The sequence below is a fragment of the Rana temporaria genome, chromosome 4 (assembly GCF_905171775.1).
Source record: "Rana temporaria chromosome 4, aRanTem1.1, whole genome shotgun sequence".
NCBI lineage: Eukaryota > Metazoa > Chordata > Amphibia > Anura > Ranidae > Rana > Rana temporaria.
In genome coordinates this window covers 205808733-205834170 of record NC_053492.1, presented here as the reverse complement: position 1 = coordinate 205834170, position 25438 = coordinate 205808733, and the positions used below count along the sequence as shown (strand labels likewise).

The 25438-nt window shown below is 42.9% G+C and overlaps 1 protein-coding gene across 1 annotated transcript in view; it reads left to right on the top strand.

Moving 5' to 3' along the window:
* The window catches only part of LOC120936946 (major facilitator superfamily domain-containing protein 8-like), a 61170-nt gene that overhangs the window by 22635 nt on the left and 13097 nt on the right, over positions 1-25438 (top strand). Inside the window, exons 6-9 of the mRNA XM_040349777.1 lie at positions 5651-5730; positions 14600-14894; positions 18835-18908; positions 18980-19063. Of these exons, the coding sequence (XP_040205711.1) occupies positions 5651-5730; positions 14600-14894; positions 18835-18908; positions 18980-19063 (533 nt within the window). The remainder of the gene's footprint in view (positions 1-5650; positions 5731-14599; positions 14895-18834; positions 18909-18979; positions 19064-25438) is intronic.

The following is a 25438-nucleotide window of genomic DNA, read 5'->3' as shown; positions in this document are numbered from 1 at the left end:
GGACTAGAGCAGCCAAGCTAAGTGGCCAGGAAACATTGCGGAGGTCTGCCGCGAGTTATCGTGGGATATAGAAAGAACTTGCTTCTTTATAAATCCCGTCATAACTCGCGACAGACCTCCGCAATATCTCCTGGGAACAATGACAAAAGCTCCCAGGAGACATTGCGGCATCGAGGAAGTGACGGAATACCCGCACACTACCCAATGAATCTTTATACAGGAAGCGCCCAGTAACATAAAGGATTACTAAGGTACAGTGGATCGAAAAAAAACATGCCGTTTAGTAATTATGCATATGAGCGTATCATTTTTGTTTTTTGGTGGGGGAGTGGATCTTGGGTGGGAGTTCCCACACTTTTTTCCCCAGGACTTGATCCATGGTTGTAAAGGTTCGTTTTTTATTTTCTAAATAGGTTCCTTTAAGCTAGTGCATTGTTGGGTCACTTACCTTTTCCTTCTAAATGTTTTTTTTCTTTGAATTTCTCACTTCCTTTTCCTCCTCAGTAAGCTTGCCCCCATCATCCAAGCTGTTCTGGCTGGGGTTAGTCAGTCAGAACAGCTTACTGAGGAGGAACAGGAAGTGAGAAATTCAGACAAAGAAAAAAAACGTTTAGAAAGGAAATCGAAGGAAAGGGTAAGTGAACCAACAACGCACTAGCTTAAAGGAACCTATTTAGAAAATAAAAAACAAACCTTTAAAACCCCTTTAAGGCCGTGCTGGAGGAAGCTGCAGAAGATTTCTCTCCCTAACATTTGTTTCTATTTAGAAGAGAAAGTTTCATGCAAAGTACTTGCTAACATGGAAAAGCTGTAATGGAAAGCATCACCCCTCCAGGTGAAGTATTCCCCTCTCTGAAAGACAGGTGCTGGTCCAGTCCGCAATCTGGGCATAGCAGGCAAAGTGTACAAGGAAGGGCGGTCGCACTCCAAACTTCAAAGAACTGGGAGCTTTATTTCTTAAAATCCATAAAGGACATCAAAACATCATGATGCATAAGAACAGCAGCATGGTTGATGCGCTTAATCGTAACCTATTGAGAAAATTTTGTTCATGAAACGCATCAACCATGCTGCTGTCCTTATATATCATGATGTCTTGGTGTCCTATATGGATTTTATGAAATAAAGCTCCCTGTTCTCTGAAGTTTGGAGCGTGGTCACCCTTCTTTGTACACTTTACAAACATGGAAAAGCTCATTGCCTGTGTCTGCCAAAATGTTAGCATTGTATGAGTTGAGCCTCCTCGGTCTCGCCGGGCCCTTTTGGGCTAAAAGAGACCTAAAGAAACTTGCAAAACATTCCCTCTATGAATAGATAGCATGTGCAGTCTATGTTGATTGGGTCACTACTGAATGGATTTGCACTCCCCAAAAATCTTTGCTGAGCCCTAGCCAGTGGAAAAAGAGTTTACAAAGAAGTGGAGTATTCCTGTGGTTGACCTTGCCTATACAAACATTTCACTGTACCTAGTAAAGATGTTTATTTTGTTCAAAGTTTCTGTTGATAGAATTTTTGAGATGCTTTTAAAAGCTGTCTAACCTTAAAAGCTGTCTAACCTGACAGGCCCAGTCATGCAACCAGCTTTTTCTTCTATTTCTGTATGTCAAACTGCACTAGGACAACAAATGACTAACGTGACCCTGTTTGTCAGGATTGTGCTATTACAGATTAATTACACCATTTACATTCTGCTCTGCTTTTTTTGTGTACATGCTCTAGATGTCATGAGACAAACATCCAGAAAGGCTCGTGGCTCCATACAAATGTGCAGAATCTTATGGCTAAAGGCTTGCATAGCAGAAGCTGCCTGTAAACGGCACCTCACATGTATGCCTTTCTAAGAAAGACTAGTGGTGGGGCACTGGACTAATTCATCAAGGAGGTCAAAGGTGGGAAGGTTTTTAACAGACAAACTTAAAGCGGGGTTCCAACCACAATTAGCATTTTTTAAAGGAGTTGTAAAGGAAAAAAATGTTTTGCCTAAAATTAATGTCTGCAAGGTAGACAGACAGAATAGTGTAATGATTCTGTTAAAAAACGAGTAAATACTTATTAAATTCCTTCATCTATATCACCTCTGGCGTTCTAGTTTCTGTTCTCTCATTCACTTCCTGGTTTGCATCGCTCGTTTATGTAAGAACTACATTTCCCAGTATGAATTGCGGCACGTCCAGTAATTCATACCTCCTTGAAGTCTCTAACACGTAGAGAGCGTCCTGCTGCACAGATGTAGTTCCCAGGAGGGGGTGAGCATGTTACTGACCACCGCAGTAAAGCCTCCCTTCGCGATGGTCAGTAAAATCAGACAAGCAGGAAGTGAACAGAACAGAGAAGAAATAGAGCAACTTCTGAGCAAAAACGAACAATGAGGAAGTGAAAAGAGGAATGTCTGGAGGTAAAAGATGCTTATTATGAAAAAAAAATTCCTTTACAACCCCTTTAAATGTATGTCCTTTCATCATGCTTTTTTTTAATATAAATCCGGTCACTTACTATTTTACAATCCGCTGCCGATCCGCATAGTTATTCAAAAAAGATAATTTATAAAACTATGTCCACACCGTTCCTGGAAGTCTTGGATGGGGAGTGATAGTTGGGTAGCGCACTGCATCCTGGGAAATGATGACACACATTTCCCAGGAGCATTAGAGGGAGATGTCGGAATCCTAGGTGATTCCAAAGGCAGATTTCGTGGGACCACATAACAGGCATTTCCAGATTTTTTTTTTCTTTTTTAGGTCTAATGAGCACAATAATGAAAAAAAAATTTGGGGATGGAAACTCCACTTTAAACTTCTAGCAGATGATCCCTGGCCAGATCTGCTATCTCAAGGTCTTCTATTCCAGTCCCTGGCTTTAACAGCATGGTTGTTGGTTGTTGAAAATCAGGTCTTAAAGGATAGAGGGATTTCTGAGTCTGCGGGGTTGATTTACTAAATGCAAATAGAATGTGCACTTTGGCGCTCATTTTTAACATAACAAAGTGAAGCTTCACCACATTCGCTAAGCTTTGGGGAATATAAGTGCTACTGCACTTGCAACGTGCACATTCTATTTGCCTTTAGTAAAACAACCCTTGCGATTCCTACCTTGCTGAAAGCAAAATAAGCTACTTCAGTCTCCATCCTGATCCTCCCCTTAGAGTGGTCCTGGGCGGAAGCAGGTGAATGCGAGAAGCACAATGGTGATATAGAGAGGGGAGGCATATGCCTTTTCAATATATATATATATATATATAGATTTACAATACAGCTCACTGAATCAAATATGCATGAAAATGCTCACAAATACATACAAAAAAAAAACGGCTAAAAAAATAGATGCTCAAACAGGAGTATTGTGTGCAAGAGGCCTTACAGCACTGGCAGTAAAATGATTTGGGCTTCATGTACACAGGAAGTTGTTCAACCTCTCCTGAACGATTTAGCTTGACAGCTAGAGACCGGCGTCTAAAAACGTCCGTTTAGCCATGTTTACATGCTGCGTTTTGCGTCTAGAAGCGTATATATATTATTTTTTGGGTTAAAATGCAAAATGTCTGTAAACTAAACACAAGCTACCGCGTTTAGCCGCTTGAAATGCCTCTAAGCACAGCTTCTGAATGCATTTTTTTCTGGGTTCCAGAAAAAGCCTCTAAACTCAACTATAAACAACCCTGTGTGAGGTGTTCCCCGCCTTAAATTGGCGATATTGCAGCAGCCATGGGGGGAGGGGGGGCCTAGCAGTTCCAAATTTTTACAAGTACTTTCTGGCCGGACAGTTGACGGTGGCCCACCGCCAGCTGACTGTCCCCCAGGATGATGACTCCTTGTCCCTGGAGGCTGCCTTGGTGGGCTCCTACGAGGCGTTGTCCCATCTGGTGTACAGAGGTCAAAAAGCTTCTTACCCACTGACATCCTCCATGCGCTCAGTGATGAGGGCATGGGTTGTAGCTCAGGGATTGAGCTCATCTAGAGCAACCAGATTTTCTCTTAAAACACCGCTGTGAAGGAATCCCAATTTATCACATTTTTTTGATTACCCCGGACCCGGTAGTGTGGACCAATATGGTATTAAGATTTTGCTTCACATTGTAGCGAACAGTACTTTACTGTCGTTTGATGAACTCAAATTGAAATATAATTTGCCTAATACACATTTTTTCAGGTAATCCAATTAAGACATGCTTTTTGTTCACAATTTGGTGGGGGACCCCTTAACTTGAGCCCAGTGACCTAGAGCTGTTGACGCACAGTGAATCGCTACCAAAACCAGTCTCTTGCCTATATAAAGATTTATTCTAGGAAACAAACCTCTTGTTGGGGCCTTGCAGGAGAACTTGGGAAGCTATGGCACCGAGACTGGACAGATGATTGGGACGACAGGTGGGGGACTGCGTTTCAGTATCTTGTATCTAGCAGGGATAGATTGATCCATTACAAATTCTTACATATAGTCTATCTCACCCCTGCTAGATTGGCAAGGATGTTTGTGAATCGGCACTCCCAGTGCTGGAGATGTACTTCACCTGTAGCTAACTTTTTGCACATCTTTTGGGAGTGCCCATCAATCAAACCCTACTGGCAAGCCATTGCCTCTTGTATCAGGCCAGTCAGTTCCATTTCTTTTTTTTCATTCAAATTTAAGTTTATTTTCAATAAAATAAATACATACATTTGTATTAAATTAGCAAGAAATAAGTCAATAGCACGCAGAAGTCAGTTCCATTTCTATCCCCATGTCCATTGAAGTATGTCTTCTACATTTAGTGTAGCCACTGGCCACTACCAGGGCTATACGGACCCTCTTTACCTTGTTACTATTCTATGCTAAAAAACGTATTATATTGTTGTGGAAGAGCAATGTGTCGCCAACTATGCATTCTTGGAAAGTATTGGTCAATAAGGCAGTGCCCTTCTACAAAGCTACATACCTGAACAGGGGTGCTCTGACTAAGTTCAAGGAGGTTTGGGGGGTTGATTGCTTGCATGGATACAGCATCTGACTAATTAAAGTGTGATACCAACCCGGAGACCCTTCGAAGATCTTATGGTACTGAGAGGTGTCTGATTGGGGGGACTGGAGGACTAGCGAGTAAATGCAGAGGTTCTATACTGAACATACGGGGGATGGAAAACTCTCCACTTAACTAAAAAAGTGAATGTGAGCCGTCTTAATGTGCACTACTGAAGTCGCTCCGACTTCAGAAAAGGTTCCTGTACTACTTCAAGTCGACTTCTAGGCAACTTGTACCCATTGATTTCAATGGTCGCGCTGTAAGTCGAGTTGCCTCTGTGTGAACCAGCACTTAAGGTACACATCACCCATATTTCTAAACAAAGTCTTAAAATGATTATGTAGAGTACAATTTACCCAATTAGTATCTTATGTTTTTTTAAACTAGGCATGGCTGTAGAGCACTAATCTACGCCAGTTCCCTTTATCATTAATCCAGAAAACACAGTGATCCTGGTGTAACATAGCTGCTTGTGATGCTGGAGCACCGTTTTTGCTGCATCTAAAACACAGCAAGCCTGATGTAAAAAGCAGTCTATTGAGACAGGTGTAAACTGTGCGGTTGAACTCGATAAAATACTGTATCATTGTGTTGGTGCTTGGTCATGTCGGTTTAAAGTATTTTCACACTGTTTCTTTTGATGTGTTTTTTCAGGTCCTGCATTTAATATCTTCCTTAGATATTGCACCTTCCAGCTTGGACCATTCCATGTTGATAAGTTCTCTGCTCCTGGAGTAAGAATACAAGAGTTTCTTTCTTTTTATTGCTATTATTTGTTGTATCATATGTATCAGTGCATTAATGAGCCATAAAGTATAAGTGAAGTTATGTGTCTTTAAAACGTTGAAGGACTCCACTATAGGCTCAGCTTGGGAAGGGGTGAGAGTTCAGGGAAGGCCTGCTCTGAAAGAAGTAGTTGGAATAGGTTGTTTTAACCTTTTTGGATGACTTGAGTCTCTAGTCAATGTTAAAAAAAAAAAAAAAAAAAAAATTTGGCTAAATTCTTCACACCCTAAAGCCTTGTACACACGATTAGTCCATCCAATGAGAACGGTCTGATGGAGCGTTTTCATAGGTTAACCGATGAAGCTGACTGATGGTCTGTCGCGCCTACACACCATCGGTTAAAAAAACAATTGTGTCAGAACGCGGTGACGTAAAACACAACGACGTGCTGAAAAAAACGAAGTTCAATGCTTCCAAGCATGCGTCGACTTGATTCTGAGCATGCGTGGATTTTTAACCGATTGATTGTGCCTACGAACGATCGTTTTTTTCCCATCGGTTAGGAATCCATCGGTTAAATTTAAAGCAAGTTGGCTTTTTTTTAACCGATGGTTAAATACAGGCATACCCCACTTTTAAGTACACAATGGGACCAGAGCATGTATGTAAAACGAAAATGTACTTAAAATGAAGCAATACCTTTCTTCACTTCTGGGGTGTCAGGGGCTATAGTAGGGGTGTCAGGGACTGTATTGGGGTGTCAGGGACTGTAGTGGGGGTGTCGGGGAGTGTTTTTCCAAGTAGCAGGGAATCTGAACTATCCGTGCACGGATTACTCAGCTGCAGCTTTAGCTTGAGAGACACTTTACATACACTCATAGGTATGTCCTTACTCGCGAGTGTATGTAAAGTGAGTGTACTTAAAGTGGGGTATGCCTGTAACCTATGGGGCCCACACACGATTGGTTTTGACCGATGACAACGGTCCATCAGACCGTTGTCCTCTGGTTAACCCAGTGTTTCTCAATTCCAGTCCTCAGGCCCCCCCAACAGGTCAGGTTTTCAGGATTTCCATTATTTTGCACAGGTGATTTGATCAGTTTCACTGCCTTAGTAATCACCACAGCCTTTTCATCTGAGGGAAATCCTGAAAACCTGACCTGTTGGGGGGGCCTGAGGACTGAAATTGAGAAACACTGGGTTAACCTATCGTGTGTACGAGGCCTAAAAGGATCCTTTATGAGAACTACCATCACTAAGGCCGGCCATACACTGTTCGAATCTCAGCCAGTTCAGCAGGAACCCACAAACTGTTATTGGGCAGGCTGAATGTACCAAGTTGCCACAGTACAGTGGTGTGAATGGGTCTTTTAATGTATCTATGAAGGAGTAGCGCCGTCACCCTAGGCTGCTATCCTGACTGAACTACAGAAACCTCCCCATCCCTGACAACTGACCATGCACTAGTTAGATTTTGTTAAAAAAAAATTGTTTTAAGAATGTTCGTTCAATTTCTTTAATGGTTAGTGGGGTCAAATCATCATTGCTTTTCAAAAATTTGAAGGAGCAGGATGGTACACACGTCCGAGAAACTCGACGGGCGAAACACATCGTTTTCCCCATCGAGTTCCTTGTTCGGCTGTCCAAAAACTCGTCTAAACCAAATTTTCCCATTGCCCGACAAGGAAATAGAGAACATGCTCTCTTTTTGGCTCGACGAGTTTCCTGATGGGTTTCTCGGCGAAAAGTGTACACACGACCGGTTTTCTCGGCAGAATACGTCTCCCATCGAGTTTCTTGCTGGATTCTGCTGAGAAAACCGGTCGTGTGTACGCGGCCTAAGCCACACAAGCTGCCTTTTTTTTTCTTTTTTTTGTGATTGGAGTGTGAAATAAATGCTAAAATAAATAATTATCCGAGGACGGTTATTAAAACAGAGTGCCTTTGTGGCAACTAGACACCTACATTTTCACAAAAGACGTAAGGAAAAGCTTTAGGGTAGTATATACAAGCATGCATGCTTCGGTCCATCAGGTCCTGGCAATGCAGATGACAGGTAGCTCCCTGTTCTCCTGATCTATCCGCCAGTCTATAGATAGAGTGACCATAGCCTTGAAAGGATTTGTGCAATAAGAAATCATTATATAGTAGCAATCAAACAGATCTTGGCCATCTTGAGTAAGGGCAGATGATTCATGTAGCATTTACTTCCTTGAATCCACCTGCCCTTATCTCGGGCATGCAGGCAGGAGGGTCTGCTTAGCTGAGAAAACCCATCTTCCCCTCCTGAAAACTTCCTGGGATAGTTAACCTAATTTGCCTAGGCCTCGAAACCAGGATATAACTAAAGAAATGTAAAACAAAATTGTAAAACAAGTGAATATTATAGACTTTTTTCTAGCTGTTTACTAATGCTAGTAGCATGAGGATTAAAAATAGTCAATGTTGATTTGAGAGAGTGATGTTCCACTTTAAGAAGTCTTTTGAGGTGAATTTATTACAAAGGTTATCTGACTTATCTGATGTTGATAATTTGTATAGAACACACAGAACAGCAGTTGCCTTGTATGGACAAAATGTAGCATTTCTTAATATGTGATGTAATTCTTATTGCCTTTTCACAAGACGTTCCAAGGGAATCAATGACCTGTCTCTTGTTAAAGCTCAGAAAAAGTAGTGGAATCTTTGAAATTAGTTTAGTTTAGAATTAAAACTATTAAAGTGATATTAGGCAACTAAAATTGTGAGTCAGTTGAAATAACCGAGGCCTTTTACCTAGACATATCTGCATATCACCACTCCTTGTGATAGCTTTGTTCGCGTTTAACCCTTTCGCTGCCAGGCCCTGTGCTCCATTCTTACTCGGGTGGCCAGACCATTTTTGCAATATTTATTTTGCTTTTTATTTTTTACTTATAACTTTCAGAGTTTGTAAAAGACCCCCCCCCCCAAACCATATTTTTTTCTGAAGGCACATGACCTGTAGAGTAAAAAGAAGGCACCGCTTATTTTTAGGGCACAGTGATATTTGTGCAAATGTTTATCAAAACAGTATTTTTGCAAAAAATCCACTAAAATGAGGATTAGCAAATAAATACACAGCAAATTTTTCAAAATTCCTACTAAATATAAAAGCTTAATCTGTATTTAGTTAATACATAACAAATACTTTTTGCGAAATGGTGAAAATGTAATGGATGCAAAAGTGGAAATATTCCAATTTCCCTCAAAGTCTGAAAGGTTTTCATTTTTTTCCTTACAGCTTTCAGAATTTCTGAAAGACCCCAAAAACCCAGTGGTATTTGCGCAAATGTTTATAAAATCATTATATTCACAAAAAATACACTAAAACCATTATTTAGCAGATAAAAACACATAATTTGACAACATTCCTGCTAAATCCCTACTAAATATAAAAGTTTAACCTGTATGGAGTTAATAAACAAACAATTAACATTTTTACATCACGCCTTTTTGAAAAATAATGAAAATCGAACGTACCCAAAAATTTCTCAAAAAATCAGTAGGTTTTTATTTTTCACTTACAGCTTTCAAAGTTTGTAAAAGACCCCCAAACCATATATTTTCTAAAAAGCATATGACCTCTGTAATAAAATGAAGGTGATACTGATTTTTTTTTTTTTTTAGGCCCCCGCATTATTTGATCAAAACAATATTTTCGCTAAAAATACACTAAAATCATTAATAGTGGATTCATACATGGCAAAATATACAAAATTCCTAGTAAATATCAAAGTTAAAATTGTATTGCGTTAAAGCGGAGTTCCACCCAAAAATGGAGAGCCGAGGGAGAGATCGGCTTCGGGTGCCGACATCGCGGGCGCCCAGGACAGGTAAGTGTCCTAATATTAAAAGTCAGCAGCTGAAGTATTTGTAGCTGCTGACTTTCAATATTTTTTTCGGCAGAACCCTGCTTTAATAAATAACAAATATGTGTAGGTTTTTTAAATTTTAACCTTTTTGTGAAGTGGTGAAAACTAAAGGTAAATCCGGAGGTTACCATTTTCCACCTGAAAAGACCCCTCAAACTAGACATTAGACTAGACGAGGATGACTTTTAACCGACCCACCCGACCCTGACAGGCAATGCTGGTTACACGGCAGGTTGTAACACAGCGATCCCGCTGTGTCACGGAGATCACAGTGTTAACAATTCGGGCGCGCTGTGATAAATGTCCCGCCCTCCTCCTCCTAGACTAGCTCGTGTGATAGAGCCAGTGTTCTGTCTATCACACGAGCTGGTCTAGGAGGAGGAGGGCGGGACATTTATCACAACGCGCCAGAACTGTTACCAACACTGTGAGCTTCGTGACACAGCGGGACCAAGACACAGCGGGACCGTGACAGCAGTTTGGCACAGTAAAGAGAAAGGCTGTGAGGGGCTTACGATGGTGAGGGGGGGGCTTGCGATGGTGAGGGGGGCTGATAATGATGAAATAATGATGTAATGATGGTGGGGGGGGGGCTGATGATGATGAAATGATGATGGTGGGGGGGGGGGCTGATGAGATGATGATGAAATGATGATGATGGTGGGCTTGCAATAAGGGGGTGATGATGTAATGATGAAGGTGGGGAGGGGGATTGCAATGAGGGGCTTGCAATGGTGAGGGGGGGGTTGCAATGAGGAGCTGATGATGGTGAGGGGGGCTTGCAAAGGTGAGGGGGGGTTGCAATGAGGGGCTGATGATGATGTTGATGTAATGATGATTGGGGGGGGCTTGCAATGATCTTGATCGGCTTGCAATTAATGATTGTGAAGGGGGGCTTGCAATGAGGGGCTTACAATGATGATGGCGAGGGGGGCTTGCAATGAGATGATGATGGTGAGGTGGGGGGGGCTTTCAATGATCATGATCGGTTTGCAATTAATGATTGTCGGGGGGGGGGGGGGGGGTTGCAGTGAGGGGCTTATAATGATGAAGGGGGAGGGTTGCAATGATCGTGAGGGGCTTGCAATGGTGAGGGGGGGGCGGGGTTTGAAATGATGGCTTGAATTTGAAATGGTGATGAGGAGGGGCTTGCAATGATGGTCTGAAATGACAGTGAGGGTGGGCTTGCAATGATGGCTTGAAATGACGGTGGGCTCAAAATAACATATGTGCAGTGTGCATAGGAAATTATTCATAGTTTTTTTTATAGTCCGGCCCTCTAACGGTCTGAGGGACAGTGAACCAGCCCCCTGTTTAAAAAGTTTGAGGACCCCTGCTTTAGAGGATGATGGCTTTTCATCAGTACATTTGGTGGCACCGACAGCAGGACATGTGAGGACTGTCTCCTTGTTTGCAGAGAGAACTCATTTTAGACTGACCCAATTTAGTTCAGTGAAAGAGAAAGCACAAAAGGTAAACTCAAGGCGAGAACCCCCCCCCCCCCCCATCTTACAGCATTCAATGCCTCTAGAATAAAAAAAAACTGTGTGCAGCAACTCCCCCTCAGCCCCCCTAATACTTACTTGAGCCCCATATCTATCCAGTGATGTGCACGAGTGTCTTGGACGTCTGGCTGAGAAACAGCAGAGGCATCATTAGCTCCCGCCGCTGTCAAAGTCAGCTAACCAATCAGGAGAGAGAGGAGCGGGGACGAATAGCGTCTGAATGAACACAGGGAGCTGCGGCTCAGGTGCCCCCAATAGCAAGATGCTTGCTGTGGGGGCACTCGACAGAAGGGAGGGGCCAGGAGCACCGAAGAGGGACCCAAGAAGAGGAGGATCTGGGCTGCTACACAGAACAGGCAAGTATAACATGTTATCTTTAAAGAAAAACAAAAAGAAAACAAGAGTTCAGTACCACTTTAAGAGCCCATTACACCAGAGCTAGGACTGCTAGAAGGGTTTACAGTACATAAGCAGTTTCAGTTTAAAATTAAATCTTTAAAGACATAACTGCATTCACAAATAAAAAATCATCACCGCGCACTTTTTCTTCACGTGAAGCTAGACCGATGTCTAGTATATTCGTCGCCACTATTCTTGCTTCTGCTGCGTCTAGTAACTTGTAGATATGCAAGAAAGTTTTACCTTTTTCACAGTCACATAAAATGTCACCTAGTGATGAAAGCCCTTAAAAATGTCAAGATAGTTTAACAGCAACAGACTTCTGTATGCCAATTCTATTTGCCACAAGCAGCGGGAAGGGTTAAATAATGCAGCTTGCACGAATACTCGTCTCATCGAAAGATTTTAGAAGCGAAGGTTACACCCGATCTCCATATGAATTTCATTTACACATTAAACATGTGCTGGGCGTTGCATCAAACAATCCACCAAAGAAAGTACATTCCACCCATCCACACTGCACATTATTACATGAGAACAGATTGCTGGTTGTTATAAGCACATTAATACTTTTATCCTGAGATCCACAGGTCTCAATATGGTAGCTAAAGGAGGCCTTACATTATGCAATTTTCTTTCCTACAACCACGGGTTAAAGGAAATAAAATTGCCAAATACCCCCCATCAACAATGACTGTGTTGATGGGGGAATTTGGAAATTCCCTCCCGCAGCGCTATTGTGTTCTGCCGGCAGGAAGCCTTCCCCACAGGCAGAATACAATGGTCTCTTCTGGCAGTGTTCAGGGGAAAGAAAAAAAAAAAAGATGGATCAACTTAAGTACAACCAGCCTGCCTGTAGATGGATGGAAATTCGGCTGGTTCCTGCTGAGCTGGCCAAATTTTGATTTGCCTATGGCCGGCTTAAGTGGTTGGCACTCTTGCCCTGCAGTGCTGGGATGTTGGGTTAAATTCTTACTGATAATTCCATCTGCATGGGCTTTTCACGGTGTTCCGCACTTACACTCTGGTTTCCCTAAAGAAACCAAAAGCATACCGCCCATTACGAAAAAGCTTCCGATCAAAATGGTCCTTCTGCAGTGGGGGCGTGGTGACGGGAAGTGGCGTAGATACCCACAGATAATACGGCTATCTATGCCTGGAAATGGGAGCAAATACAGTACCTGTATTAAACCGGTATCTGCTCCCCCCTGCCACACCGGAGGGGGGGTTCAGAAAAAGCGTAAGTTCCATTTTTGGGTGGAACTCCGCTTAAAGACCGTGGTCTCCAAACTGTGGCCCATGGGCCTGATGTGGCCCTTTGTTTGACTTTATCTGGCTCATGGGGCACCATTTCCCCAACTGACACCAGTGATCAAGCACCATTCCCCAAACTGACACCATCAATAGGGCACTATTCTTCCCATTGATACCAAGAACTGAGCACTATTTCCCTTAATAAAACCGATAATGGGGCACGGATGTTGGGGCATTTTCTACCCCTGCTGGCCACAATCTGGCTCTCCTAAAGCCTAAAGGACAGTAAACTGGCCCTTTACTTAGAAAGTTTGGGGACCACTGCTTTAAAGGGTCTGTCCATCCAAAATTATATTCGTTTTGAATTTGATGGATGCTAAAGGGTTCTACCCCCTGGCAGGTTTTTTTACTGTATTTATCGGCGTATAACACACACTTTTTTCCCCTGAAAATCAGGGGAAAATCGTGGGTGCGGGTTATACGCCGATCCCCGCTTCCCGCGCTGTGTTTGAACCACTCCGCCGACATATACCGAGCACAGTACACTCGGGTATACTGGGGCAGGCTTGGCTCCGCTCGCGGTCATGTCCTGTACGTCCTTTACGCGAGAGGAGCCGAGCGTGCCCGAGTCTACTGCGCTCGGTATATGTCGGCGGAGTGGTTCAAACGCAGCGCGGGAAGCGGGGATCGGCTGAAAAACACAGCGGGAGGACACCACGATGGCCGCAGAAGGCCGCCGGACAAGGCCGCCGATGGACGCCGTGCAAGACACCGACGAGGGGCATCCAAACTGGAAGTATTTTTTTTTTTCCATGAATTTTCCTTCTAGGTTGGGGGTGTGCGCTATACGCCGGGGCGCATTATATGAAGATAAATACGGTATTGGTAAGAGCCCTGTGTTGGAGCTAGGAGTCTGCAAACCTACCATTGTAAGAAATTCCTATTCCTCCTGCCTGGATGCTTTATTCCATTTTATGAAGAATCCATTGGAACACACAACAATGTGTGTGAACACCTAAAACTCTCCAGTAAGGAGAGTTTTTCCAGTAAGGCTGCTTTCACACTGAGGCGCTATTGCGCTAAAAATAGTGCCTGCAAAGAGCCGCTCCTTTATATCCAGTGTGAAAGCATTGCGCTGGCAGGACAGTAAAAAAAAGTCCTGCCAGCCACATCTTTGAAGCGCTGTAGGAGCGGTGAATAATACCGCTCCTACAGCACCCCTGCCAATTAAAATCAATGGGGCAGCGTCTCCAAAAGCTTTGCGGGCGGGTTTAACCCTTTTTCAGCCACTAGCGGAGGTTAAAAACACAACGCTAGTGGCCAAAAATAACGGCAAAAACAATGGTAAAGCGGCACTAAAAATAGGGACACTTTAGCGCCGACGCACCCAGCGCTTCAGTGTGAAAGTATTACTTCATATTTCCATCGCGCACATTCCTGGATAAGCTCTTGGGTTTGGGTGCTCGTAGCAACAACCAGCTGGATACTGGTGCACGTTACAGTATAAATATTTGCCAGCACACCATGGAACAACGTAAATAGCGTCCAAACGGATGGTTTATTGCATGATCACAACACAAAGAAAGTACAACGTTTCGGAGCCACGCAAAGGGCACCTTCGTCAGTGTGAAAGTAGCCTAAATGTGGAGACGGTTAAGAATTATGGCAAGAAGATCATAAGAACTGACTGGCATTACAAAGAAACTAAACTATTATTTGCTGGAGTGGTCCTTTAAGAACATAACATGCAGAAAGTAAGTGTGTAATGTTTTTGATTGCAAAATTGGACTGCAGTTTTATTTTTAATGTTTTTTTTTTTTTTTCAGATCTTCATGTGTGTTCTATGGACTTTGATACAATTCATGGTCATTTTTATGTTTTATGATGGTCCACGGGATTCCACACAGTCACTAAATCAAGAGCATGAGCCTCTCTTAAAGGAAAGTGATATACCAAGTCAGTCGTATGGCACGGTAAACTCAGACGAGCCATCACCTAACCAGGAAGATTTTCCTGCTATCGTAGATGTATCCATGTCCACCAGTCCAACAGCAAATGATCATCTTCACCTAAAGAACGATGAACTAGATCAAAGATTTCACAATGTGAAACCAGTGATTGGTGAGAACACTGTAACTTATTAGTGTTATTATAGAATTAAGAATGAATAGGTATATTTAGAAAAATACTTTTACGTTTTAACAGTACAACAGAAATTATTCACTCGGTATAAATGGTACTCGAAGGAACTTACAAGAAGGAATTTACACAAACCAATCTGTATTTATGAGATTATTATGCTTTAATGCCGCGTACACACGACCATTTTTAATGTTTTGTTAAGCCTGCCTTGCCTACACACGATCGTGGAAAAAAAAATGCTCTAGCAAAGCGCGGTGACGTACAACGCGTACAATGGCACTATAAAGGGGAAGTTCCATTCGGATGGTGTCACCATTGGGGTTGTTTTTGATAGTAAAAGTTTTTGTGAGAGACGATTCGCGCTATTTAGTCTGTTACAGCGTGACGAATGTGCTATCTCCATTACGAACGCTAGTTTTACCAGAACGAGCGCTTTCATCTCATAACCTGCTTCTGAGCATGAGTGTTTTTTTCACTTCGTTAAAGCCTACACACGACCATTTTTTTACGACGTGAAAAACTATGCGAAAAAAAAGGGGAATGTTCTAAATGTTTAATGGCCATTTTTTCACATCATGAAAAATGCTCTGGAGCCCACACACGATCGTTTTAATGACATTACATTTTTTATTTTTTTTTCACATCATGAAAAATGGTCGTGTGTATGTGGCGTAAGATTCATTTTGGAGTGGAGAAGGATTTTTCGGTTTTGTCGGTTTTTATTGCTGTCTGTGTCCTCATTAGGGACATTCACCCTCTCTATTTGTACTATTTATCATTATTAAAAGTAAAAAAAAATCTAAATTTTTGGGTTGTCCCCAGAAAAGTAATAGAGGGGAAATCTTCCAATGGGGACACTAGTTCTGTTGACCTGGGGGTCCCCAAGAAATTCCCTTCATTTGCAGTGACTTCCTCTCACTTCCGGTTCGGCTATGGGACAGGAAGTGAAGGTAAATCTCTGCAATGGGACACAGATGGTGAAAAAAAAAAACTGACGGGTTATAACGCTCCCTTACTCTATCCAAAATGGAAAATGTACTTTAATGGCTCTGACAAGACTGCTGATAGGGTTTTTACATATAAGTATGGAAACTATTATGACATAATACCTTTCCATTTCCTACCCTGTTTTTTCTTCACCATGATATTGCTCAGCTTATATTGGGGTTTTTGTAAAAGTAAGTCTCTCAAGGTGCCCAAGTCATTATATCCTTATTAGCTCATATATAATGGTAACAATGCCCATATTCTAACTAGTGTTAAGCTGACCTTAGACGTATTTTAAATTTAATCCAGTTCAGCAAAGAGCGGAACATTTTTGATCAGTGTGCGCTCACCCCTGATTAGTAAAAGTCAGTTGTTTGATTGGTTAAAGCTACAGCTGTTAAAAAGGTGTATGCTGATAGCAGCGAGTGCCACTCTCAGAATACATCTTGGCAGAGGGTATTCCTCCATCCACCTCACTGGTATGGATGGAGTAATTTGTTTTGTTTTTTTGTTCAGCCAGCTGGCTAAACCGGAAAAATAAAACTACCCATCCGTGGCCAGCATAACTAATTATGCTGAAGGTGTCTCCTTATGTTACTGTAGCCGAATCATATCTTTTATAAAAAGGACTTAAACATATCTCTCTATTTAAATTTTAAAGACTGCACAGAATTATAAAATGTTTACACTGTGAGATAAATTGACTTGGATTTTAGTATGGATGCGTCTGTCTAACCTCTTGAATCCAGTGGCCACTTTATTTGGTGTATCTGCTTGCTAACATAAAATAGGCAGTCAATGAATACCATAGATGCATCTAAAAATAAAATGAATGCAGACATGACCAGGAGGTTTGGCGATAGTTTGAAGAGCATGCTGAACAACACTAGGTTCCATAGCTGTCAGGTCAGAACAGGAAAATACACTATATTGCCAAACGTATTGTGGTGCCTGCCCTTACACGCACCTGATATTTATTAGCATCCCAGTCTTAGTCTGTGGGGTTTAATATTGAGTTGGTCTGTCTACAAGGTTTAGGAGTGTGTCTATGGGAATGTATGACCATTCTTCCAAAAGCGCATTTGTGAGGTTGGGCACTAATGTTGGACGAGAAGGCCTGGCTCGCAATCTCCACTCTTTTTCATCCCAAAGGTGTTCTATAGGGTTGAGGTCAGGACTCTGTGCAGACCAGTCAAGTTCCTCCACCCCAAACGCGCTTATCCATGTCTTTATGTACCTTTCTTTGTGCACTGGAAGGGGTCATCCCCAAACTGTTCCCACAAAGTTGGGAGTTTGAAATTGTCCAAAATGTCTTGGTATACTGGAACTAAGGGGCCAAGCCCAACCCCGAATATCAACCCTCCACCAAATGATTTGGACCAGTGCACAAAGCAAGGTCCATAAAAACATGGGAAAAGGGAATAGCCACTCCGGGTGGGAACCCAGATGAATATCCTCCGTTGCAGACAACTCAGGTGCAGGCAATGCACTTGGCAAAGCAGGAACAAAATTGTTTCCGGACATCCGCACTCTGAAAAAAATTGTAGCCTTTATTCAAAAAAGGACAGCACTACAAATCACAGCAACATAAAATCAAACCCGACTGCTGACGCGTTTCGCACTGAAACTAGTGCTTAGTCATAGCTTGATTTTATGTTGCTGTGATTTGTAGTGCTGTCCTTTTTTGAATAAAGGCTACAATTTTTTTCAGAGTGCGGCTGTCCAGAAACAATTTTGTTCCTGCTCCATAAAGACATGGATGAGCGAGTTTGGGGTGGAAAGTCCTGACCCAATAAAACACCTTTGGGATAAATTCGAGTGGAAACTGCAAGCCAGGCCATCTCACCCAACATCTGTGCCTGACCTCACAAATGCGCTTCTGGAAGAATGGTCAAACATTCCCATAGACACCCTCCTAAACCTTGTGGACAGCCTTCCCAGAAGAGTTAAGGCTGTTATAGCTGCAAAGAGTGGGCCACCTCAATATTGAACCCTATGGACTAAGACGCCATTAAAATGAATGTGCGTGTAAAGGCAGGTGTCCCAATACCTTTGGTAATCTAGTGTATGTCTACATTGGGTACAGGGTCGCCAAAATTGATTGATTATTGAACAATCCATTGACTGGTCTGATGAGTCTTGATTTTAGCTGCAAAATGTAGATGATGGCATCAGCCACACAGACATTCTTTATGGCTGACAATTTGGAACGAACACCTTGATATTTTGGATCAGAATTTTTTTTCTTGTTTTTTTGTTTTATGGCATGACACATTCAGGCTGTTCTAAAAGAAAAAAAAATTGAAGTTGAAAAATGTTTTACTTAAAGCGGAGTTCCACCTAAAAATGAAACTTCAGCTTAATCCACTCCTTCCCCCCTTACATGCCACATTTGGCATGTAATTTTTTTTGGGGGGGGGGTCAGGAGAAGTGAGACTTTCTGTCCCACTTCCTCCTTCCGCCGAGGGGCTGGTAAGGCGAATAGCTTAATCGCCTAATTGCAGCCCCTCCTGTAGGCGAGCGCCTGTCCAATCGGATGGCGCTGCGCCACTCGCGAATGCGCAGTGCCGCTCGCGCATGCGCAGTGGGTGCCCGGCCGTGAAGCCGAAAGCTGTCACTGCCGGGTGCCCACACTAGGAATGAAGACGCCGGCCGGCGAGGGGGGGCGAGGAGCGGAGCCCCGGCCGGTGCGTCGCTGGAACCGTGGAGCAGGTAAGTTTCTGTTTATTAAAAGCCAGCAGCTACACTTTTTGTAGCTGCTGACTTTTAATAAACTTAAAAAAAGGCTGGAACACCCCTTTAATAAAGTATCCGCAGAGCTAATATATTTATTTATATTACTTTTCTCATATTACATGAACATTGTGCGTATAAATCCCATATAAGTAGGGTTTCCTGGTAGATTTATTTTTTCCAACGTTACTTGTTGTAGGACTGCTGCGGGAGGACATTGTGGTGCTTCTGACAGCTCAGTTTGTGACATTCTTTAATCAGACAGCATTAGAAGTGAGTATTACAGAATTTGAGTTCCAAGTAAAGAAAAATGGGATCTAACCTATTGCTGTATTCCTCTGCAGACTCTGGTCACACCACTTGCACAGAAATATCTCGCATTCCAGGATCTGGAAAATTCGCTGCTGTATTTCCTTTGTGGAATTGAGGTATGTAATCTAGGAGACAGCTTTTATGATGGCATATGATTAGTGCCGTGTGGGAGGTTATATAGTACAGGTATTGGATAAAGAAATATGTTACAACCTTGTGCCTGTAATATAATGATGTCACCCGAAGGGTAATGAGGCTAAAGGATTTATGTATCATGTGATTTGCGTGATTCAATGCATGTGTTGAATCGTGTTATAAAAGTTTATTATTCTAGAGCAGGGGTCTCAAACTCAAATTACCTGAGGGCCACAAGACAAGTTTTCATATGCCATGGGGGGCCGCATGCAAACTTTCAAACTTCAAAAACAACAGTACTGGTGTCAGCGAACACATTATTAACCCCCAGCACTGGTGTCAGCGAGCGCATTATTGATATTGGGGAAGGTAGTGCTGCGCTATTGGGTAGTGGATGGACGGGTGAATGGACAGGTGGGGAAAGGGAATGGAAGATGGTATGACTGTGATTTAAAACAGTATAACCAAAATGGCATAAAAGTAAAAGTGATCAGTGAACAATAACAGTGCTAATGCAAATCATATAACTCCAGAGGTTCCTCTTGATGTGATGAAATACACTATAAATAAAGTGATAAAAGGTGCAAAATATTATGTGTAACACAACACCCAAATAACTGTGATGGGTAACAAAAAAAAGCTGGTGATAAACAGTCCATAAACAGGGCTTGAGCAATGTCAGCAAAAATATAAATAATATTTTAAAAGTCCAAAAGTTATTATTAAAGCGCATTATTACCACCTGCACTGATGTAACTCAGGGTTTGACAAATTTGCTTGTAATCTAGGAGCCAGCTAAAAAAGTTAGGAGCCAGAAAACGCACCCCGTCCCGACGAGCTTGCGCGCAGAAGCGAACACATACGCGAGCAGCACCCGCATATGTAAACGGTGTTCAAACCACACATGTGAGGTATCGCCGCGATTGGTAGAGCGAGAGCAATAATTCTAGCCCTAGACCTCCTCTGTAACTTAAAACATGCAACCTGTAGATTTTTTTAAACGTCGCCTATGGAGATTTTAAAGGGTAAAAAAGTTTGTCGGCATTCCACAAGCGGGCGCAATTTTGAAGCGTGACATGTTGGGTATCAATTTACTCGGCGTAACATTATCTTTCATAATATTTTAAAAAATGGGGATAACTTTACTGTTGTCTTATTTTTTAATTAAAAAAAGTGTAATTTTTTCCAAAAAAAGTACGCTTGTAAGACCGCTGCGAAAATACGGCGTAACAGAAAGTATTGCAACAATCGCCATTTTATTCTCTAAGGTGTTAGGATAAAAAATATATATAATGTTTGGGGGTTCTAATTAGAGGGAATAAGATGGCAGTGAAAATAGTGTAAAATGACATTAGAATTGCTGTTTAACTTGTAATGCTTAACTTGTAATGCCAGCGGCCACCACCAGATGGCGCCAGCTCACATCTGGTGGTAATAACTTGTAATACCAACGGCTCACCACCAAATAGCGCCAGCTCACAAAAAAAAAAAAAAAAAAAAAATTTTTTTTTTTTTTGCTCCCCCCACTTCTGCCCTGCCTGGGGGCCATTTATAACTGGTCCGCGGGCCGCAAATGGCCCGCGGGCCGGTACTTTGAGACCACTGTTCTAGAGAAGCCTTTTTCAGCCAGGGTGCCCAGGCATCTTCAGGGGTGTTTTGGCAAAATACCTAGAAATTTACCAAAAACTGTTACATTGTGGTCCAGTATGGTTTGTGCACAGGAGCATGGATCACTGTGTTCTGGCTGGCAGACGAGACTATGTAAGTTTGCCTGCAAACACTTTCTTATAGCCCTCTGAGTGCACACCAGCAAGGGAGGAAGGGGGGCAGATTAAAGCATGGTTCAGCCGTGCCCAGCACCTTTAGTGTTGACCAGATATCACCTATAGCAGTGGGCAGGAAGCAATCTGCCCATCTTCTTGCACCTTGGTCAAACACTGTGACCTGCCCAGTGGCGTATCTAGGGTATGGCAGATATGGAAAGTGCCATGGGCGCCATCTGAAGGGGGCGCTTGTGAATGGCTGGGCAGCAAGGCACTTACCAGGGCATACTTGCCAACAGTCAAAATTTTGCTGGGAGATTCCCAGGCTATGGCCGTCCTGGGTAGTTTCCCGAAAAAAATGTTTTTGTCCTAGGCAGGGATGTACTGGACTGAGTTGTGATATCCCCCCCCCCCTTAAAAAAAGATGAACCGCTCTGGCTCGTCCTGTGCTGCCCACACAGAATGCTGAGAGGGATGTAACAGCCAGCTACAGAGATAGCAGGGGCTGCACCGTGTCCTAGCCAATCAGTGTCTGTGGTACTGAATGCCCCGCCCTCACAGGTGTCAGCTGACTGCAGTCACATGACAAGAGATATGGCCGCCATCCGGGTTTACTTCCTCTTTAAACTCTCTGGAATACACATATTGCTATTGTGGTGTAGGATCTGGGCACGCTGTCCTTCCATCCTGCTTTCCTGCTTTCATCTCAGACTCTAACGACACCCCCTTTAGGTTATCTAAGAGACAGGTTTCAAATGTTTTGACAGGGGCGCAGTTTCATTGCTTGCCATAGGCGCCATTTTTACTAGATACGCCTCTGGACCTGCCATGATCCCCATCCCATTCTGTGAGTTACTTTAATCCTTTCCTTTGCTCTGCCCACAGAAATATGTCCTAATAGGATGGAAAATCTACCTGTACAATGAGTCTTTTCAGTTTCTGGAGGCTCTTCATCCTGTCTTCGAGGACAGCAGAAACAGCAGGAAGGTTACAAGTAATGCTTCAAATTAGAAGCATTGTTTGTTTCAGTTGGGCTGTAAGTGCTCACATACAAATTTCGAGAAGGAAGCTCAAGCATGGGGGGATTATATACTGAGGAGTGCAAAATCTGGTGCAATTTACCAATCGGCTTTCAGGTTATAGGGCCAAAGCTTCATTGAACAAGAAATTGGCTATGATGCACAGCTGCACCAAATTCTGAGTGCACAAGCTTTAGTAAATCTCCCCCGGTGTGTCAAGCTGGCCATACACTGAGTGAATTTCAACCAGTTCCTGATGCCAAGTGGGGAGCCCTTCCGGTTCTGTTCTGTCTGACAAAAGATTGTTCAATCAACGTTGGAGCTTGCTGGAAAATTTTCAGCTGAACAGCAGCTGCATCCAATGAGATGCAGTACACTTTTTGGGTATTTTGACAGCCGCAGGTGCTAACTGTCAGAATACAATAGGGCAGCAGGGGGATTTGTCCATCTGCACTGTCTGGCTACTCTGAGGGGGGGCGGGGGGGAAGCTGTCCCCTCTGGGAGAAGACGGCGATTATTGCTAGCATCTATAGCAGCCGCTAACGATAATCACAAGAGAATCCTGCTGGTTTGTACCCAAGTTGATCGATCAACTTGGTACATTCAGCCTGTCCATTAACAGTTCGAATCTCAGCTGGTTCCTGCTAAACCGTGTATGGAGGGCCCTAGTGCAGGCTAAAAAAAGGCAAAAATCGGCAGTGACATCACTTGCAAGTCAGTAGGATGTGTCCCTTTTGCTGATGCCTCTTCTGTTATGTGAAATCATCCTCCATCCATGCCCCCCACCCTCTTCTGTCATAATATTCCAGTACATTGGGGGTTAATAGAATTAAGGGGCTGTCACATGCTCTCAAGTGTGCATGACTATACCCGCCCTTTAAGCCCAGCTTCGCCATTCATAGAAGCCGTGATATAGCTTCTATGAAGGAAACGTTATCTATGAATGGAGGGGGTGGACCTTTCCTTGTCAAAGAGGTTTATTGATTACACAATAGAATGAAAGAACAATTTTTACATGTATAAGGATATATAGACAAGCTTTTTGTTAAACAATAACAAATGTATATGTAGGTAACATAGTATGTTCCGGTTAGTGCTAAATTGCAACGCATACATATAGTTAATTGTTCTATGTTATTTTATCATGTTAGTATAAGTATTGTAACTATTAATACCTAATAAAAGTAATCCTTTAAGAAATTGTACATGTGTAGGTCAAACGTGTTAATATTGAGCTGATATATATAAACACATATTATAAATTAACTCATAATAGAAAAAAAAGAAGGAGAAGAAGAAAGGTAAGTGCCGGTTCACACAGGGGCAACCCGACTTACAGCGCGACTTTGCAAAGCAACTTGGAATAACTTACAACACAACTTAAAGTTGCCTCCAGGCCAGGCGACTTTGGCTGTGGCCAATCACAGAATAATCAGCTCTGTGGGAGGGAGGGGTTTGCCTGAGTAAACTAAACTATTTTAGTTTCCTGTAAAGTTGCTTCAGTTGAGACAGTGAGCTGACTTTGGAGGCAACTTCCATTAAAATCAATGGGTACAAGTTGCTTTGAAGTAGTACAGGAACCTTTTCTGAAGTCGGAGAGACTTCAGTAGTGTACATTAAGAACGGAATGTCTCATGTCGCGCGACTTGGGGCGACACAAGTCGGATCCAAAGTCACTGTAGTGTGAACCGGCACTAAGAGAAAGGGGGGAAAGGAAAGATTAGATAGAGGGTAAGTTCACAAGGTCGCTCCATGTACCAGAGCGCGGTTCAGCACAGTAATTACCTGTATGAATAAAAGTGTGGTTTCTCGGTTTTGTTAAAGTGGAGCTCCACCCTCTTTTTCAACTCCTCTTCATCCCCTGATGCTCAGTCCCCTTAAACGAATTTGGCATATATTATTATTTTTTTTTTTTAATTATTATATTTTTATTAGTTTTCTAGATCTCCTCCAGCCGCGGCCCGAGCCCTGAGTGCATCATCCCCCCTCCACAATGCCTCCTGGGAGATGTTTGGCATGAATCCCAGAAGGCAGTAATTTGCTGTGCAGCGATTTTCCTAAGCCACGCCCTCCCATTTTTCTTATTGGCCAGTCATGCCTAGAGGGGCAGCTGATGTCCTGTCCTCGCCCCTTAACCCCCCCCCCCCCCCCCCCCCCCGCCTCTCTGAATTTTTTTTGCATGTTTTCTGCTTGATGGCACAGTAAATCACTCTGTCAGAAAAGCGCACTAGGGTAGCCTGAAATTGCTGTAATGTAATGCTCAGGGCACACAGTGTGCTGCTGGTACAGAATGATGGTGAGGAAATGAGTGCAAAGTGCACAGCCAAGGAAAGAACAGCAGATCGCTTGTTTAGCAGCGGTTGAAAGTTGAACAAAAAGCTTAAATTGGGAGAATGTTAAATGGTCAAGTTTCAGATTTAAGTAATGCTATAAAAGGGTCTAGTGATAGCGGCGTTTGGAACATTTCGGAGGCTAGTTCAAAGATTTTCCCCCAAAAAGATTTGGCTATTGGGCATGTCCACCATATATGCAGGTATGTACCTGGATCTTTACAGCCCCTGAAACAGAGGACTGAATGGTCGAAAGTGTTCCTGTCAGAGTGGCCAAATACAAGGTAAAAGCGGGTTAGAACGTTATAATTTGTTTCCATCGCCGTAACATTGGGCAAAGATTAAGTAGTCCATATTCTGGACCATTCTGCATCGTCCAGGGGGTGGACCTTTCAATCATCCACCTGCCCTACATTGATTTTCATTCATAGAAGCTGTAGCTGTAGCTTCTATGAATGGCAGTTTCCTGGGTGGAAAGAGTGAGCATAGTCAGTAGGGGTGCAACGGACCAAAATCTTGCGGTTCGGATCGTTTCTCGGATCAGAGACACGGATCGTATAATTTTTTGGATCAGCAAAAAAAAAAAAAAAAGACAAAAACACATCGTCACGGTTTTATCCACTAACCTCTTTCCTTCATCATTATATTTGACAGAGAAGGCAAAATGCTCCCATACATCATTTTTGTCTGGGTACAGCATTGCATGACCGGGCATTTGTCATTCAAAGTGTGTGAGCAGTGAAAGCTGAAAATTGGCCTGGGCAGGAAGGGGGGTGAAAGTGTCCCGTAGGTAAGTGTTTAAACACAGGGTACTGTCGCACATGTGAAAGAACCCTAATTGGTGCACAGACAGCAGTTCAGTTCTACTTCAATAGTTCCCAGATTCAGACCCAGGAAGCTGAAATCTGATCGGTAACACTGCCCGCTGCTCTTTACCCATTGATCTTTTCAGGCCCTACTCACACCTATGCAGGTGCAACAGAGCAGTTTTGTGGATCACGCTTAGGGCAGCTTGAAAACATCAAGTGTATGATGCTTTATAAATCGTAGCACACCAAAACGCATGACACTTTATCACACACTTTGTGTGCATGGGGGGTGCTGTGTGCCTGAAAAAATAATTTTTTTTAATGCATTGTGTGAGTTTGCATGCGTTCCTACAGTGCACAAATGTGAAGCTGGCCTTAATGGATTACCTAAATGTAACTTGTTCAAATGATTTGTAGTAGGTCCTGCTGATTGTC